This window comes from Heloderma suspectum, chromosome 7 (assembly GCF_057233095.1).
Source record: "Heloderma suspectum isolate Gila_16-S chromosome 7, 16-S_ref, whole genome shotgun sequence".
NCBI lineage: Eukaryota > Metazoa > Chordata > Lepidosauria > Squamata > Helodermatidae > Heloderma > Heloderma suspectum.
Genome location: NC_139464.1, coordinates 103,821,623 through 103,842,575, shown reverse-complemented (window position 1 = coordinate 103,842,575; position 20,953 = coordinate 103,821,623). Strand labels below are relative to the sequence as shown.

The window sequence follows — 20,953 nt, the reverse complement described above, 5'->3', positions numbered from 1 at the left end:
CCCAGCTTGTACTTCCGGTAGTTCTCGGTTCGCATACTGCTGAAGCCTAGCTTGTAGGATTTTGAGCATCACCTTGCTGGCATGTGAAATGAGCGCAATTGTGCGGTAGTTTGAACACTCTTTGGCGTTGCCCTTCTTTGGAATTGGAATGTAAACTGACCTTTTCCAGTCTTGTGGCCACTGTTGAGTGTTCCAGATTTGTTGGCATATTGAATGCAGCACTTTAACAGCATCATCTTTTAGGATTTTAAATAGCTCGGCTGGAATACTGTCATCTCCGCTAGCTTTGTTGTTACTAATGCTTCCTAAGGCCCACTTGATTTCACTCTCTAGGATGTCCGGCTCAAGTTCAGTGACCGCACTATCATGGCTATCAGGGACATTCAGATCTTTCCTGTATAGTTCTTCTGTGTATTCTTGCCACCTCTTCTTAATCTCATCTGCTTCTGTTAGGTCCCTGCCTTCTTTGTCCTTGATCATGCCCGTCTTTGCACAAAACGTTCCCTTGAGATCTCCAATTTTCTTGAAGAGATCTCTAGTCTTTCCCATTCTGTTGTTTTCCTCGATTTCTTTGCATTGTTCATTTAAGAAGGCCTTCTTGTCTCACCTTGCTATTCTCTGGAACTCTGCATTCAGTTGGGTATATCTTCCCCTTTCTCCCTTGCTTTTCGCTTCCCTTCTTTCGTGAGCTACTTGTAAAGCCTCATCAGACAGCCACTTGGCTTTCTTGCATTTCTTTTTCTTTGGGACGGATTTCGTTGCTGCCTCCTGAACAATGTTACGGACCTCCGTCCATAGTTCCTCAGGCACTCTGTCTATCAGGTCTAATCCCTGAAATCTATTCCTCACCTCCACTGTATATTCATCAGGGATATGATTTAGGTCATACCTGAACGGTTTAGTGGTTTTCCCGACGTTCTTCAATTTCAGCCGAAATTTTGCAAGAAGCAGCTCATGATCTGAGCCACAGTCAGCTCCAGGTCTTGTTTTTACTGACTGTATGGAGCTTCTCCATCTTTGGCTGCAAAGGACATAATCAATCTGATTTCGATATTGACCATCTGGTGACGTCCATGTGTAGAGTCGCCTCTTGTGCTGTTGGAAAAGAGTGTTTGCTATGATCAGCATGTTCTCTTGGCAAAACTCTATTAGCTTTTGTCCTGCTTCATTTTGTACACCAAGGCCATGCTTGCCTGTTATCCCAGTGATTTCTTGACTTCCTACTTTAGCATTCCAATCCCCTATGATGAAGAGGACATCTTTTTTTGGTGTTAGTTCTAGAAGGTGTTGTAGGTCTTCATAGAACCGATCAACCTCAGCTTCTTCAGCCTCAGTGGTTGGGGCATAGACTTGAATTACTGTGATGTTGAATGGTTTGCCTTGGATTCGTACTGAGATCATTCTATCATTTTTAAGATTGTACCCCAGTACTGCTTTTCCCACCCTTTTGTTGACTATGAGTGCTACTCCATTTCTTCTAAGGGATTCTTGCCCACAATAGTAGATATGATGGTCACCTGAATTAAATTCGCCCATGCCTGTCCATTTGAGTTCGCTGATTCCCAAGATGTCGATGTTCAATCTTGCCATCTCATGTTTGACCACCTCCAGCTTACCTTGATTCATTGATCTGACATTCCAGGTTCCTAAACAATATTGTTCTTTACAGCATCGGATTTTCTTTTCACCGCCAGACACATCCACAGCTGAGTGTCCTTTCGGGTTTGGCCCAGCCGCTTCACTCTTTCTGGCGCTACTTGGAAATACCCTCTGCTCTTCCCCAGTAGCATATTGGACACCTTCCGACCTGAGGGGCTCATCTTCCGGCGTCATATCTTTTAGCCTTGTGATACGTTCCATGGGGTTTTCTTGGCAAGAATACTGGAGTGGGTTGCCATTTCCTTCTCCAGTGGACCACATTTTGTCAGAACTCTCTGCCATGACCTGTCCGTCTTGGGTGCAGAAGGTGGTGCTGGGAGATTATTGCTCAGCCCCTTGGTCATTGGGCTGTGTGGTTCCTCAGGGCTCAATTTAACCCCCTTATTTTTTTAACCATCTACATTAATTTTAGGGCTAAGTTATTTTTACAACCTTCCCACAATATTGTTATTTCTTCTATAATTATCCCATCAAGAGTCCAAAAATTCTGATGTCATGATATTCATACAGTTCCTGCACTTTCATGATATAAGGCAGTTACAGCATTTCACTCGGACAATGTACAAAAATTATACAATTAATATCTTTAATATAATGCAATATAGATTAAATATCTAAGAATAGCCAAATGGACAAGTTTTCAGTAAATCAACCAATCAAGTTTAGAGTTTCTAGACTATACCATTACTTGGATACCACATCAAGATTCTTTATGAATATGGGGAAAGGCCATATATTTGGGGCGGGGGATCACTCATTTGATGCCCTAATCATTCCTCACAGTCCATGGTCACAATCCAGGCCCTTTAGAGAAGAGAGCAGACCCTAACCAGATCTTTTAAAAGTAATTAGTTAAAGCCAAAGGATCACTAAGTGATCAAGACACTTCAGGGTTCAGAACGGAGATAACTTTTCTGCTTTCAAACTATTTTTGTGGGGGGTGGCAAGATTTCATTCACTGTGTCTTTATGTGCACACCTATGCAGGTTGTCAACAGCGAGGGCTAAATCCACCACATTTCTTTACATGGAATCTTCGATCCTCAGTGGGATCTGTACATTCAACTCATGCATACGTTTTAAGTCTCTGGGAAAATGGAACCAGAGTACTATCAGCGGTCAGTGACAAAAATAATCACAGATATAGAATTGTTAGGAGTTTATTCTTCAAATGTCGCCAGGACATTTGTGACTATTTCCTTCACCCTAGCTTCTGTTTGCTCAGAAATCTTCCTGTCAGTCCTAATTGTGGAGAGGATAGCTTGGGGTTGACTCAGGATGAACAAGGAAAGCACTCTGGAATGAGGCGATCTTTCTAAGCTTGTCCAGGTTGCCTCTTATCTCAGCATAACAGCAGCTTGTTCTTTAATAGCCATGGGAGCAGATTTTCCTTGTTTAAGCAGCTCAGTCAAACACACACCATGAACGAGTAACTGTTGAGTAGCAGTGTCCAGATCTCAGCAAAAGCTGCTACTTCAACAGTGTTTGAAAGGGTGAAGGCTGTACACTGTAAAATAATGGAAATCTGAACCTTTTTTTCCCCTCTGGGTAAGGAAAAGGCAAAAAGGCAATAGTGAATGACAAAATTTAATATCCTTGGCAGCTACATTTTGTTCTTCTGTTTTTGGCATTCAATTCCCAACTGGGAGTAAAGAGGCAAATTATTTATGAACTATACATGTTTATAAGCCTCAGGTTGCATTTACATGCTCTGTCGTCTGCCATGTTAGAGGAGATGCAACAAGAGTTTCCTTTGCGATCTTATTGTCCTTGTAGTTCCGGGGATTTAGAAATTGTAGTGCATGTCTTACTATACTGTAAACTCTTTCAGGATATTAGGAGATAACCAATTATGCCTCTATTATCTAAGCTGCCTGGCCAAGACAATTTGTTTATGTATCTTGTTGTTTAGCTGACATCATTCCTATAGTTGCTGAGAAGGCTATGTGCTTTTTTTCTGCTGCAGTTTTGTTAACTGAGCTCTCAACTTCTTGATTCGTCTAGTGTTAATAGTATATTACTCTGTCTGTCTGTCTGTCTGTCTCAGTCTCTCTCTGTCTCTGTCTCTCTCTCTCTCTCTCTATATATATATACAGTCACGTGAAAAAGAAAGTACATCCTCTTTGAGTTCTATGGTTTTACGTATCAGAACATAATAAAAATCATCTGGTCCTTAGCAGGTCTTAAAATTAGGTAAATACAACCTCAGACGAACAACAACAACATATGACATATTACACCGTGTCATTATTTATTTTACAGAAATAAAGCCAAAATGGAGAAGCCATGTGTGAAAAACTAGTACACCCTTACTGCTTCCATAGGTATGAAGAGGCCAAGTAGCAGCCAGGTGCTGCTAATCAAATGCCCTTGATTAATTGATCATCAGCAAGTGTGACCACCTCTATAAAAGCAGAAGTCTCAGGAGTTTGCTGGTCTCGAGCATTCAGGTGTGTGTTAACACAATGCCAAAGAGTAAAGACATCAGCAATGATCTTAGAGAAGCAATTGTTGCTGCCCATCAATCTGGGAAGGGTTATAAGGCCGTTTCCAAACAATTTGAAGTCCATCATTCTACAGTGAGGAAGATTATTCACAAGTGGAAAACATTCAAGACAGTTGCCAATCTTCCCAGGAGTGGATGTCCCAGCAAATTCACCCCAAGGGCAGACCGTGCAATGCTCAGAGAAATTGCAAAACGTCCAGGAGTTACATCTCAGACTCTACAGGCCTCAGTTAGCATGTTAAATGGTAAAGTTCATGACAGTACAATTAGAAAAAGACTGAACAAGTATGGTTTGTTTGGAAGGGTTGCCAGGAGAAAGCCTCTTCTCTCTAAAAAGAACATGGCAGCATGGCTTAGGTTTGCAAAGTTGCAGCTGAACAAATCACAAGACTTCTGGAACAATGTCCTTTGGACAGACGAGACCAAAGTGGAGATGTTTGGCCATAATGCACAGCACCACGTTTGACGAAAACCAAACACAGCATATCAGCACAAACATCTCATACCAACCGTCAAGCACGGCGGTGGAAGGGTGATGATTTGGGCTTGTTTTGCAGCCACAGGACCTGGGCACCTTGCAGTCATTGAGTCAACCATGACCTCCTCTGTAAACCAAGGTATTCTAGAGTCAAATGTGAGGCCATCTGTCCGACAGCTAAAGCTTGGCCGAAACTGGGTCAAGCAACAGGACAATGATCCCAAGCACACCAGCAAATCTACAAGAGAATGGCTGAAAAAGAAAAGAATCAAGGTGTTGCAGTGGCCCAGTCTAAGTCCAGACCTCAACCCGATTGAAATGCTGTGGTGGGACCTTAAGAGAGCTGTGCATAAACAAATGCCCACAAACCTCGATGAACTAAAGCAATGTTGTAAAGAAGAGTGGGCCAAAATTCCTCCACAACAATGTGGGAGACTGATAAAGTCATACAGAAAAAGATTACTTCAAGTTATTGCTGCTAAAGGTGGTTCTACAAGCTATTGAATCATAAGGTGTACTTAGTTTTTCACACATGGCTTTTCGATTTTGGCTTTATTTCTCTAAAATAAATAATGACATGGTGTAATATGTCATGTGTTGTTGTTTGTCTGAGGTTGTATTTACCTAATTTTAAGACCTGCTATGGACCAGATGATTTTTATTATGTCCTGATACATAAAACCATAGAACTCAAAGAGGGTGTACTTTCTTTTTCACGTGACTGTATATATGTATGGTTGTGTATACTAATTGTTGTGTGTGTGCGCATATATATATATATAGAGAGAGAGAGAGAGCGCATATATATTCTATACACCTCGTACTCTAAATCTGGACATTGACAGTCATGAACAGACCTGATCTACTTCATGGTACTGACCCAATTCCAGGTTCCAAACACCTGCGTCATGGCCATCTTGGCAGCAGAACCAATACAAGACAAAGATCCGAACAACACTGAGAGTTGGGTACATACATGTATAGAACAGTTCAGTTTCCAAGAAGATCTGCCCATCAGTGAAAGAAATGGCATTAGCTGGAATGTAGTCTGAAATCTCCAGCTTGAGACTCAATGCCAGGAAGGGCAGTGAGAGAGCCACCTCCATAGGAATCATTCATTTTGACTGCTCTTTCCAGAAGAGGATAGATAGCGCAGCAGCAAAGACATCTAGGGGTAGGCTACAGCCTGCTTGCATAAGTCATCATAGATAACCAAAGTGTGTTTGCCATTGTCTCTGAACTATTCACCCATGGAACAGCTTGAATAAAGAGCCAAATACTGAAAAGGGGCAGTATCTGAGACACATTAGTGTACTTCATGGCATCTGCATCAGTAAGCCTCTTTACTAGCTGAGCAACAGTGAATCTCTTTTAGCAACTGCAACATAAATACATTACAGTTTCTTTTTCATGTCAGTTACGTCATTAAGGGAGCAATCCTATCCAGATAGTCGGCATCCTCTGAACTTGGAGCCTGCTGAGTATCCAATGCAGGGTGGGAAGAGAGAGGCTCCGGGCTCCAGCTGCCCTCCATTTCTGCCAGATGGGCGATTCTGCCCATCTAGCAGCAGCACTTGGAAGGGGAGGGAAGGAGCCTGGGACAGCTATAGGAAATGTTGTATGGCCGCCATCCCAGTCTCCTCCCCACACCGCCCCCAGGAATGCCCCCCTTTCCCCGTTTACAGTAAGGCTCAGATGCTTCATAAGGCAATACAGGACCAGGGCAATGTGGAGCATCTTTGCTGGTCCCAGGCACTCCATCCTCCCAATCTGGATTTGGGACTGAAAGACCCAGGAAAAGTGTGGGTGCATGGATGTTAAGTTGTAAGCAAGCATAATTTGTGACATTGCACAAAATCATGACTGATCACAGGGCACGTCAGATAAAGCATCAGCCTTAGCTTCCAATTTCGTGGCCTTGTGGAGTTTGAACCAACGTCTGATAGCTTCTGATCTTTTAAACTGGCAATTTTTTGATGACTGAATAGAATAACAAACATACACACATTCACATGAGTAAATAGTGCTATTTACATGCATGCAACTCATTCAGTGAATCACATGAAATACAAATACGGGTAACTGAGAGAAAAGGTAGTATAATATTTTTCCAAATGCTAAAAATATCAAACAGTTTAGTTCAGGCTAACTTAATATTCATATCTTACTTTCCTATAAACACAAAGTGGCTTGCAGTAAAAAAAAAAATACTACAGGGCCAAAAACACACATGTATGACTGTATTTGTATACCATTTGCTCTCCGAATTTTTCTATTAAAAACTTCTCAGTTCTCAAATCTGCAGTTTATGCAATTCCTTGAGCGCCTTACATTCCTGTCAGTTGTTTTCAATGTAAACTACACTCCTATTTAGCCAAAAAAGGATCTGTAGAAAATAGTCTATGAACAGCTCCGTCTGCTGGCAATTTAAGAAAGTACATTACAATCAGAAAATAAAGGAAACTGATATATCAATAATCGGTAACAAAATTAGCTTGATTATTGAAATTATGCAATTAAAAACACCAACAGTTTCATACACCTTTCAAGAGCCCATTATAACAGTGGAGGTGAGGAACAGATTTAAGGGATTAGACCTGATAGACAGAGTGCCTGAGGAACTATGGATGGAGGTCCGTAACATTGTTCAGGAGACAGCAGCTCAATCCATCCCAAAGAAAAAGAAATGCAAGAAAGCCAAGTGGCTGTCTGAGGAGGCTTTACAAGTAGCTGAGGAAAGAAGGGAAGTGAAAAGCAAGGGAGAAAGGGGAAGATATATCCAACTGAATGCAGAGTTCCAGGGAATAGCAAGGAGAGACAAGGCCTTCTTAAATGAATAGTGCAAAGAAAGCGAGGAAAACAATAGAATGGGAAAGACTAGAGATCTTTTCAAGAAAATTGGAGATCTCAAGGGAATGTTTTGTGCAAAGACAGGCATGATAAAGGACAAAGAAGCCAGGGACCTAACAGAAACAGATGAGATTAAGAAGAGGTGGCAAGAATACACAGAAGAACTATACAGGAAAGATCTGAATGTCCCTGATAGCCATGAGAGTGCAGTCACTGAACTTGAGCCGGACATCCTCGAGAGTGAAGTCAAGTGGGCCTTAGGAAGCATTACTAACAACAAAGCTAGCGGAGATGACAGTATTCCAGCTGAGCTATTTACAATCCTAAAAGATGATGCTGTTAAAGTGCTGCACTCAATATGCCAACAAATTTGGAACACTCAACAGTGGTCACAAGACTGGAAAAGGTCAGTTTACATTCCAATTCCAAAGAAGGGCAACGCCAAAGAGTGTTCAAACTACCGTACAATTGTGCTCATTTCACATGCCAGCAAGGTGATGCTCAAAATCCTACAAGCTAGGCTTCAGCAGTATGCGAACCGAGAACTACCAGAAGTACAAGCTGGGTTTCGAAGAGGCAGAGGAACTAGAGATCAAATCGCCAACATTCGCTGCATCATGGAGAAAGCAAGAGAATTCCAGAAAAACGTCTATTTCTGCTTCATTGACTACGCTAAAGCCTTTGATTGTGTGGATCACAACAAACTGTGGCAAATTCTTAAAGAGATGGGAGTACCAGACCACCTTACTTGTCTCCTGAGAAACCTGTACGAGGGTCAAGAAGAAACAGTAAGAACCAGACATGGAGCAACCATTTGGTTCAAAATTGGGAAAGGAGTACAACAAGGCTGCATATTGTTGCCCTGCTTATTTAACTTCTATGCAGAGTACATCATGAGAAACGCCGGGTTGGATGAATCACAGGTCGGAATTAAGATTGCTGGGAGAATTATCAGCAACCTCAGATACGCAGATGATACCACCCTAATGGCAGAAAGCGAAGAGGATCTAAAGAGCCTTTTGTTGAGGGTGAAAGAAGAGAGTGCAAAAGCTGGTTTGAAACTCAACATTAAAAAAACTAAGATCATGGCATCTGGCCCCATCACTTCCTGGCATGTGGAAGGGGAAGAATTGGAAGCAGTGCCAGATTTTATTTTCTTGGGCTCCAAGATCACCGCAGACGGTGACTGTAGCCATGAAATTAAAAGATGCTTGCTCCTTGGGAGGAAAGCTATGGCAAGCCTAGACAGCATAGTAAGAAGCAGAGACATCACCTTGCCGACAAAGGTCCGTCTAATCAAAGCTATGGTTTTCCCAGTAGCAATGTATGGCTGTGAGAGCTGGACTATAAGGAAGGCTGAGCGCCGAAGAATTGATGCTTTCGAACTGTGGTGCTGGAGAAGACTCTTACGAGTCCCCTGGACTGCAAGGAGGTCAAATCAGTCCATCCTAAAGGAAATCAACCCTGACTGCTCATTGGAAGGACAGATACTGAAGCTGAAGCCCAAATACTTTGGCCACCTAATGCGAAGAGAAAGGTCATTGGAAAAGACCCTGATGCTGGGACAGACTGAAGGCAAAAGGAGAAGGGGATGGCAGAGGATGAGATGGCTAGATAGCATCACTGATGAAATGAATATGAACTTGAGCACACTCCGGGAGAAAACAGAGGACAGGAAGGCCTGGCATGCTGTGGTCCATGGGGTCACGAAGAATCAGACACGACTTAACGACTGAACAACAACAACAGCACAAGATGACAAGCATCCCTCAGGCTACAGAAACATGGATGAGTATGCATTGAGTACATCAATTCAAGGTTTTCCAATTTTGTGGTGTGTAAATATAGTTATAGCTTATTAGAATGAGGCGATATTGATTTACCTGAACTATTGGTCAACCAAGTTCTTCCCATCATTGATGTTCCCTGCCAGAATTCAGTGCTCAGCTAATTCTGCACACTCAAGAAGGTTTTGGGCTTGTGTTTATCAAACAGCACCTCTCCAAGCTGCATGGCAAATTGCTTTTGTAATTTACAAGACTTTTTTTAAAAAAACAGTTGTAATACAGTGTAGGTCTGCTGTTCAAAGAAAAGGAGTCAAATATCCTATTAGGCTCACTAAATGTGAAAGATCACTAATCTTTTCACCATCTCACAAAGGCTTGCAATCATATATGTATGTGTGTGTGTGTGTGTGTGTACACACACACACACACACACACATATTGTCTTGAAAGAATTGCAGAGTATAGACTACAGCATTGGGGATAAATGGGATCAGATTTTCAGTTGAGTATTTCAGATGAGCAGTGAATTTCTATATCCCTTTTGGAACTTAGTTATTCTACAAACTCAAAAAAACTTTTAATAAAATGTTTGACTTGTGTTATTACACTCAGTTCAATATCAGAAGAATGTACAGTTGTGTTAATTCTAATTGTTGAAGATAGAATCAATGCAAGCAAGTTTTAAGAATATTTGATGGATGTGTAAAATACATAATATAAATGAAAGATATATATAAAGAATGCAATTAGCAAAAATGCAGCAAAAGATAACTAGAAATACATTAAGTAATGCTCAGATTCTAATCACAACGTATTGGAAACAATATAAATTCCCTTCATTAGAAGAGTAGCAAAGGAAACTTTGTCATACCATGGTAACTAACAAGCTCCCATATTACAAGAGACTTTGGGTACATGTGAAATCTGACCATTTTTGGAAAATTGGCAGACCTTTGTTATTCAACAGAACAAAATCAAACCACCTGAAAACATGAAGCAAGTAGTACTGACTATTACTTAAGACCCAATGTATGAGGACCAATTTGGTTCTGATATGCATTGCTTTTCTTTTAAATGTTTTTCTATTTTTAAAATGTTTATTATCTATCTATCTATCCCACTAGGCATGCCCACAAGCCCAGGGGCACACCTAAAGTAACTCTTTGGACCAGCCTTCCTCAATCTGGTGCCCTCCAGATGTTTTGGACTACAATTCCTAGAATTCCTGACCACTGGCCATGCTGGCAGGGGCTGATGGGAGTTCAAGTCCAAAACAGATGTTAGAGGGTACCAGGCTGAAGAAGGCTGCTTTGGATCCTGACCTAAGACCCCGATCCTCATGCACCCCTTTTGGAAAGCCCATTCCTAAACATATTTGCTGATAAGGAGTTATTTGAAAATGTTATGTATAAAACATGCTTACCTTCCAAAGATTCTATGCCAGTTGCTTGTGCCAGCAAGTCTTCATGCCTCGCAACTACCTATAAAGTAAGACTTTAATCATCATCCGAAGGCTAATTTAGAAAAAAAAACAAAAACCTGGCCTGCCATGTGGCATGAAATCTGCCATTTGAGCAGCACACATTCAAATTGCCCTTGGGTTTGCAGAACTTGTTGCACGCTTCTCTCCATCCTGGCCTACATTTGCACTTACAGTACTGCCTGGACCCTAAGATAGTCTTCCGAGGCCCTTTGCCAGGTGCCCCCACTAAATGAGGCGAAGCGGGTGGCTACTAAAGAGAAGGCCTTCTTAGTGGCATGAACCAGGTTGTGGAATAATCTCCCCAAAGAAGCTCACCTGGCCCCTACATTGTGGTCTTTTCCGTGCCAGGTGAAGACCTTATTTTCCCCAGGCATTTTAGTCTTTGTTTCTGTTGTTTTTAAATCTGTTTTTGTATTTTTCAATCTTTACACTGGTGCTGGTTTTTACTTTGGTTTTATGCTGTAGTTTCAAACGTTCAAAAGTTTTATATTATGTTTTATCATGCTGTATTTTGTGGTTTTAATTGCTGTGAAGAGAGAGAGCTTTGGCTATTGGGCGGTATAGAAATATAATAAATAAATAAATAAATGCTAGTAACAGGACATAACATTTTAGGGCAGCTATTCACTGGTTCTAATAATATCTCTCACTCACTCTGGGCAGACATTAACCCAACTTGGATGAAACACTAAAGCGGGTTTAGCATTTTAGGTGCAGGACTCAGACTCATGTACTCCTCCTCCTATTCTGGTGCAACCATAAGGAGGAGAGCGGAAAAATAACTGCTTCCAGGTTTAATGAAGCTAACCAGGATTAGAGGGGTAGGGGGAGAGAAAATTCTGCTTAGTTTAAAGCAAAGATAAGCAATCTTTTTAGGCCATGGGCACATTTGGCAATTTGAGAAACTGTCCTGTGCACCAGCACAAAATGGCTGCCTTGGAAGGTGTGGCAAAGGACAAGTAACCTGCCCAAAAGACTGAGTATAAGGCAGAGGCGGGGCCTGCGCCCCAGCCCACAAAACAACTCCTTTGAACCCAGAGTTTTCAGTACCAATGGAAACCTATTTCACAGCAATCCCAGCAGCCTGTAAGAAAATGGGTTAATTTTTTTTTTAAGTGAAAGTTGTAGGGCACCTTGGTGGGCTCCAAGAAAGGTGTCCAGGGGCGCATTGGTGCCCATGAGCACCACACTGCCTACCCCTGGTTTAAACTGTGGTGTACTAATGAGCAAGGATCATAACCATAGTTTGATCATGGCTTGTTTAAATTAATCAGAGTCCCCCAGCCCCAGCTCAGATGTAACAAGAAAGACTGGAGGAAGATGTGTGTGCAGCGGGGGGGGGGGAGAGTACCCAAGCTCAGGGTTCCTGCTACTCATGCACATAATATCAAACTTTGGTTAATGTTACACCTGAAAAGGGACACTGGGTTACTGCTAACCCACCAATCCTTTTCCTTTTCTAAGGAAAAATGATCCAGCTGGCAGGAGATAGATATTGCACTACCCTGCTTCTTGAGGGCTTTCATGCTTAATCAGAAGCACCTAACTCCGGCTAGTGTGAGCATAATCACTGTCAGATTATCAGATATGCACCTGAACTGGGTAAAGGATCAGGGATCCTCTGAAAACTGTCATACTGCTGGCTGAGATCTGGCATTTTGAACCAAGCACAGAATGACGATGGCCTGCTATAAATGTCTAGTCACTGAGTGAACTGGCAACCAAAAACTGTATTCAGTGTGAATACAGGGATGTCAATGGATTCAAATGTGTTTGGATTTCTATGAATCTGACCTGCAGATTCTGCAGGGGACCAGCTTTTTCTGAGTCACATGGATTCCATTGACATGCAAACCCGTTTGTTTGGGGTTTTTTAAACTTTTGAGGGGATTTACACAAATGCATATTAGTGCTAGTGCACATTTGCAAACAGGGACAAAATTGTCATACATAAAATCTAGCTCCATCAATGAGCAGACGACAGAACAAAAGACGCCTGACAATCCACAAAACACAGATGGAACAGATTTCACGAAATCTGTACATCCCTATGAGAATACTACAGTGAAGTTCAATTCCCCTTTTGAATATGTAATTTCTTCAACAGACTCTAATAATTTTTGCCTGTCAGAATTTGCCTGGCAAATATTTTAGAAGCTCTGCCATCTTTCCTCTGTACGGTAGTGCCAGCTAACACCAAATTGTCTCTCTTCCTTAGTTCAAACACTATATGCGCTATTAATTCAGATATTCCAGTATCCCAAAGCACAGTCTAATATCACAAATTCTGTTGTACAACTCTTGTATCAGGGCTTGGTTATTCTGTTACTACATTCCAACAAGTTATATATAAAGTAAAAGGGGAAAAATATTCCTATGAAAATAATACTAAGTGAAGCACATATCATCATCTATACTATGTGACAGGTAATGCAATTCATGACATAACTTTTCACTTAATACGGTGTTGCTTCACCATCAACACTTAATACTTCAAACATATATAGGTATGTTACATGCATCCCTATACATTTACATTCCAGGTTTTGGAGAACTTATAAGTTGATACTTTGGAATGAACATATTAATATAAGTTTGTCTATGCAAATTTATTTGGGGCTTTCTGAGGGAGACAAAATCTAAGGATCAATTCTCCATAAATGAATATGCTGGAAGAAAGTATGTCCAGATAGGATTTATGAAGTTCCTTGGTGGGCAGGTTTAAAAGCAAACAAGATGCTATTTCAGATTGCATCTCAACTACCTTTACGTAGGCCCGGGCAATATGCATGGCACTTACTTGCACATGGAGCTCTTTATCCAGCTGACTGATCCCTTGAGCGAGCTTTGCTAACTGTTCAGCTATAACAGCTTGATGAATAGACTGAGAGGTGTATGCCTTTACATCAAAGTCTTCCCGTAGAAAGTCTGCGTAACATTCTGAAAGAGACATAAAACGTAAAGATTTGGCTTTTTTTCCCTTCCCTCTTCCAGACATTCATGGCTCATTTCTGGTCTTCATGCCTGAAGATCAAGCAATTCCCTAAGCCTGCCTGGCACTTTGATCAGCGGTTCGTCTCTACTGACTCCTTGAAGTCGTCAGGAAGAAGAGGTCAGCCCTTAGGGCCCTAACACACACACCCCGACAGTGGAAATACAAATGACCCTTACGAGCACCAGGGGGGAGTCGCAGAGTCTCCCTGGCTGACCCCATCAAAGAGATGATCAGCCACATGAACCCTCAAGGAAACCTCTGTTTCACTCAGACCCTCTGCCCGCGTCCGGAGAGGGCCAGAGGAAGCGCTGCTCTCCTCAGGGGCGAGTATTCGAATGGAGGAAGGAGGAGACGCTGGAAGAGCAGCTCCTGCCCTGGCCCTCCGAGGGAACCACGCGCCGCACCGGCTGCGCCCCTAAAACACACTTGGCAGGGAGTTGATCCCATTGAACACAGTCAGGCTCACTCCCGAGCAAACCTGGCCAGGGTGGCGCTGACGCTCCCAGCCCCTGCCAGCCCCACCCCGCCCCGCCCCTCCGCTCCCCAAGCCCCCCCGCACCGTCTCCTAGCAACTCTCCGATTGCCGGTTCCGGAGGGGCTGCAGCCGGCGCGCCAGCGCCAACGGCGTCTTCTCTTCCTTCCATGCTGGCACAGGGGGGAGAAGCGCTCCGCGGTGACGCACTAACCCGGCGACGGCGTTCTTCGCTGTTCTTTCGGGCCGGTCTCCAGGGGTAACCGTAGAGATAGAAGAGGGCTGGGGGGGGTCTCTCTCCGAGTGTCGTGCGCCGCCCCAGTCCGCATATGAAGGGTACAGGATTTTCTCCATGGAGATGCCGAAGGGAGAACGCAAGACCACTCTGCGCCCTAGAGAAGTAGGGCCACTGGCGGCTGTCAATTATTTCCCAACATCTCGTCCGTGTGTTCGTCCGAAAAGCTCTACCCTTTTCCTCTCTCTATGTACGTGACACTCCAGTTGAGCCAATCACGGGATTGTCGCAGTCAAATAGAATCGCAGGAACGCGTCCAGGGGTGGGAGGGGAGGCAAAACAGCCAATGGGAAACTACGGTCGTTAAAAGCCAACTGGCGCCCTTTGTTCCGCGGTTGTTAGGGTCTGCTTTTCCCAGCGCTCGAGCTCGGAATGGCGGGGCTTAAGTTCTTCGAGCTACTGGATTTCTCAAAATATGATACAGGGGCCTAGAATTCCGTACTTTTAGGGCGGCCTCCCCTAACCGGTGCCCTCCAGGTTGTGGGACTACAACTCGCAGAATCCCACAGCCACCATTCCCCCAACGCCTGGCGGGCACCGAATTAGAAAAAGCTGATCCGGTGGCTGGGCCTGTTTGGGAATAGAGATAGACCGCGGTGGCTTAGTGGTTAAGGCGCTGAACTGCGGACCGGTCAGCAGTTCGAGACCCGAGTGCCGCGTGACGGAGTGCGCTCCCGTCTCCAGTCCCAGCTCCTGCCAACCTAGCAGTTCGAAAGCAAGACATTGCAAGTAGATAAATGGGTACCGCCTCGGCGGGAAAGGTAACAGCGTTCCGCGCACCTCGGTGTTCAGTCATGCCGGCCACATGACCACGGAAGCGTCTTCGGACAGCGCTGGCTCTTCGGCTTAGAAACGGGGATGAGCACCGCACCCTAGAGTCGGACACGACTGGTTGGGGACACCTTTACCTTTTTACCTTTGGACAAGGCCCCGTTCCAAGTCTGGTTGCATGCTGGGAACCTGCTCTGTTGCGGGTTTTGCATCCAGTTTGACCAAGCGTCTGAGTTCTCCACGAAGCAAACTTGTCGGGGGAAAACCACCAACTAACAGCGAACGTGTTTACTCCGGCTGCAAGCCAAGGTCCTTCGGGACATCGCCACTTCTCAGCCATCCGTGGTTTTCTCCTGGAAAATGCAGATTTCCAAAGAGGAGTTTTCCTGCAATGTTTTTGGTTTGCTGTGGGTTTCCTGCGGTTGCGAACTGTCTGTCCCTTCCCCAAACCGACTTCACATTTGCAGTGGTCGTGTTGTAGGCATGTGTAGTGCTTGCGTCACTCTGCAATGCCCCTTTACGCCCTCATCCATACGCAGTTACGGAAGCACAGAGAGGCATTTTCAGTTATTTAATCACACTTTCACACATTTTTGCAGCTTCGTATCTTCGTAATGGTTGCTTTGGACTCAGTGCCCAAGGGCCGGGGTAGTCTTGCAGGAGGACCAACTTCGCTCCGTCCACCATTTTGGAGCAATGGGTAGGCATGTGCCTCTCACACCTTGGGTGAGTACGAACCATCGCGAGAGTTTCAGGCTGGGGAACTGCCAAACAGTTGACGAGTAAATGAAGCTGCACAGATCACCCACATTTTGCCTAATGAGGGACGGACAGACACAACAGAACCCCTAAAATATAAAACAGCCACTGAAGTGTTGCACCCCCATGCTCGGGCCTGCACAGCTGTGCATTAAAATATAATGGCAAAAAAAGGGCACAGTGGAGTCTGTTGGGGAAGCCCACAGTGAATCGCGAGTATATCGCAGCAGAAGCTAATTTGAAACTGCAATGCTGCGCAGTTGCGACGGAGTGAAGGGTGAAAGCGGTGCCATGTAGATGGGGCCTCAGAAGTAAGATCCTCAGATCTCAGTGGGACTTTACTCCGAGGTGAATGCTTTCATAGAATTTCAACCTAATTTTCCTAATCAGGATGCAGTATTCTGATGGACATACAGCATATTTTTTGCAACTCTGCATATTTGCTGCAATAGTGCTTAATAAATGGGAATTCTTAAAACAGTGGTATGGAGGAATGAGTGACTAAGGCTGCACTTACCCAGGACTTACTTTTAAATAGATGTGAACAAGATTGCACTGTAAGAATAGAGAGGAATGGCAAATGGCTGTGTATGTAGCAATATACAGTCAGGGCCAGAAATATTGGAACAAGGATTATTTTTAGTCCATTAATTTATTGATGAAAGCTCACAGCCACGTTGTTTATTGTGAACACTGGCAATTTTTATTAGATATTTGATCTAGATTCCACTGTACCATGGCTGCAACCCTGTACCAACTTACCTGTGAGTAAGCCCACTGAACTCAATGGAACTTACTTCTGAGTATACAGTCAGGGCCAGAAATATTGGAACAAGGATAGCTGTTTTGGCAGTTGGCCTCTGTACACCACCACATTGAAGCTGAAAGGAAACACACCCAGATGGGAGTGAAGTCAGGACTTTCAGCTGTAATTCAAGGGGCTTGGCAAAAGTGGGGCATTAACCATTCAGGAAGTACAGCCAGTGGCATACACGTACACCCATTATTGGTGGCTCATAAGTAATGGAACAAACCAACATCATTTCAAACTGAAGGATCGCCTTTAATACCTGGATGAAAATCCTTTGCAGTCAATGACTGCCTGAAGTCTGGAACCCATGGACATGACCAAATGCTGAGTTTCCTCCCTCGAGATGCTTTGCCAGGCCTTTACTGCAGCTGCCTTCAGCTGCTGCTTGTTTATGAGTCTTTTGGCCTTCAGTCTTGTCTTCAGTAAGTGAAAAGCATGCTCTATTGGGTTGAGATCAGGTGACTGACTTGGCCATTGAAGAACATCCCACTTCTTTGCCTGGAGAAACTCTTGGGTAGCTTTTGCTGTCTGGGTTGGGTCATGATCCATCTGCAATATGAAGTGGCGTCCTATCAGTTTGGCAGCATTTAGCTGAATCTGAGCAGAAGGTATAGCCCCACGCACTTCAGAATTCATCCTACTGCTTTTATCAGCAGTCAGGTCATCAATAAACACCAATGACCCGGTTCCATTGGCAGCCATACATGCCCATGCCATAACACTGCCTCCACCGTGTTTGACAGATGGCTAATCTGGCCTGTCTGTTCTTGAGCATTACCAGTGGTTTGCACCTTGTTGTGAAGCCTCTGTATTTACATTCATAAAGCCGTCTCTTGACTGTAGATGTTGACAATGACATGCCTACCTCCTCAAGAGTGTTCTTGACCTGGCTAATGTTGTGAAAGGATTCCTCTTCACCATGAGCAGAATTCTGCGGTCATCCACTTTAGTTGTCTTCTGTGATCTGCTAGGCCTTTTGCTGTTGCTGAGCTTGCCATTAATTCTTTCTTTTTCAGGATGTTCCAAACTGCTGTATTGGCCACTCCCACTGTTTTTGCTATCTCTCTGATGGGTTTATTTTGTTCCCTCAGCCTAATGACAGCCTCCTTCACTTGCATGGCACCTCTTTGGACCTCATTTTGGGAGTTCCAGTGAACAGCTACCAAATGCAAATGTAACACTCAGAACCACCTCCAGGCCTTTTATCTGCTGGATTGGTCATGGGGTACCCAGAAAACAGGCCACACCTGGCCATGCAGCTGCTTGCCAGCCATTCATTCCATTACTTATGAGCCACCAACTATGAGGGGGAGGTGTATGCCACTGGCTGTCCTTCCTGAATGGTTAGTGCCCCACTTTTGTCAAACCCCTTGAATTACAGCTGAAAGTCCTGACTTCGCTCCCATCTGGGTGTGTTTCCTTTCAACTTCAATGTGGTGGTGTACAGAGGCCAACTGCCAAAACAGTTATCCTTGTTCCAATATTTCTGGCCCTGACTGTATATGGAAATGTTCTGGTGACAACTGGGTTTGGTTGCCAAAAGCCCAAACAACAGTAAGGGTGCAATCCTATGTATGTTTAGACAGGAAAAAAGTCCTACAACTCCCAGCATTCCCCAGTCAGCATGACTGGCTAGGGAATGCTGGGAGTTGTAGGACTTTTTTCTGTCTAAACCTGCATAGGATCGCATCCTAAAGCATTTATTGTTCAGTCCAAAGATCATTGCAAAAGCTAAAGCAATATTAATCCTAGAAGTATTGTATTCCTTTCTAGACTTGGCCTGAGAGTGATCTCTTTGAAATACCTTTGTTTCGAAGTTATCAACCCCAAAATGTTATGAGTTAGGCGCCTCATGTGCTGATCATTTTTAATGGGGGTTAATTAATAATGTCATTTCCCTTCTGAACTTTTGTAGATTGCACTAGGGAGAAAAGGCACCCTTCTGAGTGACAGCTTCCTACCCTCCCATGCTCACCTAAGTGTTCAAACCACAAATGATCGCACTTCAGGTGCATATTTCTGGAATAAGACTGAACATTGCTCCTCCTTAATGATGTGCCCCTATGGGGGTGGGGGTGACTGCTAGGTTGAAGGACTGTGGTGTGGAATGTTGCGTTAAGAATTGTGGTATGGACTGGGAACCAGCTGAAAAGGCCCAGTGAGATTTGGGGTTAGAGACCTTTTACAAAAGTAACATACATACTTGGAACAGGTTGATAAATTTGTTTTATCCTTTTATGCTGGACTTATTGCTAAATTGTTGTATTTTTATTGTTTTTAATTTTGTTTTATACTTGATATTTTGTACGTCACTTAGAGAATTGTATTTTTATGAAACAACTAACAAATAAACAAGCAAAACATTTAAAAAATCACTCTGGGAGCCAATGGATGAGTTTAATATTGCCAACTTGGGTTATCTTTGTATCTTAAGATACATCATATCTATTACATATGACACATGTATTGGGGATACATATGACACATGTATTGGGGATACATATGACACATGTATTGGGGATACATATGACACATGTATTGGGGATACATATGACACATGTATTGGGCATACATATGTCATCCAGCCCCCCACCCACTGCCATGGGGAGTTTGAGTGAGTTTCTTTATAAGGACCATACTAGGACCAAAATGACATAAATAGCTAACAGTCAGAAGAAAGAGACTGAAAAGAGAATGTAAGTATATATTTCTTTCACTGTACATTTTTGTTTTCAAAATATCATTTCTAATATAGGCAGAAACATAGCTGAAATAAATCACAATTTCTTAAGTTAAAAATCCAACAAACTATATAGGTACAAAGATTCAGTGTTAATATTTACAAAATTTGTAGGAAAATACAATTTCTTTATTATGGCAAAAGTTAAGCCTGTTATTATTTTCATGAGGAGTTTCCCATGAATGTATCTTTAGACAAATGACCAGATATTTTTCTTCATATAAAAGCAAGAAGTTTATGTATATTCATTTCCACTGAAGAGTGTGTTCTTTTTCTGCATGGTACCAAACAATGTTATTGTAGAATTGTTTTTAAATAATTGACTGTATTTTATTGCAGAAAATGACAAGATACATTTGTTGAATAAAATTAGAATAAAAAAACTTTCTCATAATAAACTGAGAACAAAAGAGTGTGTTCACGTGTTAGCCAGAAATATGAATAAGGGTGCAATTCTATGCATTTTTAGACAGAAAAATGGCCTACAACTCCCAGCATTCCCCAGGCTGGCTGGGGAATGCTGGGAGTTGTAGGATTTTTTTTCTGTCTAAGCATACATAGGAGTGTGCCCTAAATAAATATAAATATATAGCTCTTACCTGCTGGTGAATGCTATGTTTTGAATCAAAGTTTTGTAGTACAATTCTACACATGTCCAGGGAGAAGTAAGCCCACTGAATTCAATGGTACTTATTTCCAGGTAAGTGTGTATAGGATTGCAGACTTTCCCTTGTATGAGATTTCCTTTTTATGCTCAAACCATGAGATTGGAATGGAACCTAAATAAAAAAGTGTATCTTATATCTCAGTTCTAAACACATACCCCTAGGAAAATGGTCTATATTGAAACTAGTGGGATTTTAAAAATAAGAGGTAAGCAGCCTGATGCCCTCCAGTGCACTTGATAGGAGGGTTGGAGGAAAGGGAAGATCCAGGAATTTGACCTTTCCACGCATAAGTTGGTAATGGATGTTACACACAGCAAACTGAATGACTAGGGCAGATAGAAAAATGGATTGCCTAGGGTACATCTGTATGTCAGTGTAGTACATCACTGAGAAGTGTTCACTTTCACATCCATCTCTCAGTACTAATGTGTATCTGTGTCTAATGTCTGTGCTGCCACACAAGGATTTCCACAGATAGTACCAGCTGCTTGTGATTCCTTGTTGTGCACAGTGATCTCTGGATTTTTAAGGATGGATGACGCATTTCAGACCCACTTCTGCGAAGAAAAATATTCTACTGTATCAGGAAAACCCAACAATGTCCTGCTATGACTCATGTGTAATTTCTAAGGAAAAAATATATTAGAAGACAAAAAGAAGCTCAGAAATATAATGGACTT

The 20,953-nt window shown here is 42.9% G+C and overlaps 1 protein-coding gene across 2 annotated transcripts in view; it reads right to left on the bottom strand.

Moving 5' to 3' along the window:
- COG5 (component of oligomeric golgi complex 5) overlaps positions 1–14,409 on the bottom strand; it is a 238,313-nt gene extending 223,904 nt beyond the window's left edge. The window contains exons 1-3 of one of the 2 annotated variants that reach the window (XM_084811049.1): positions 14,317–14,409; positions 13,563–13,702; positions 10,703–10,760 (exon numbers count right to left, since the gene is read on the bottom strand). In XM_084811049.1, coding sequence (XP_084667175.1) covers positions 10,703–10,760; positions 13,563–13,702; positions 14,317–14,401 — 283 coding nt within the window. In that variant the 5' untranslated portion in view covers positions 14,402–14,409. Of the gene's footprint in view, positions 1–9,375; positions 9,481–10,702; positions 10,761–13,562; positions 13,703–14,316 lie in introns of those variants that run through there. The other variant, XM_084811051.1, reaches the window with a different exon arrangement.
- Between the last annotated feature and the right edge of the window lie 6,544 nt (positions 14,410–20,953).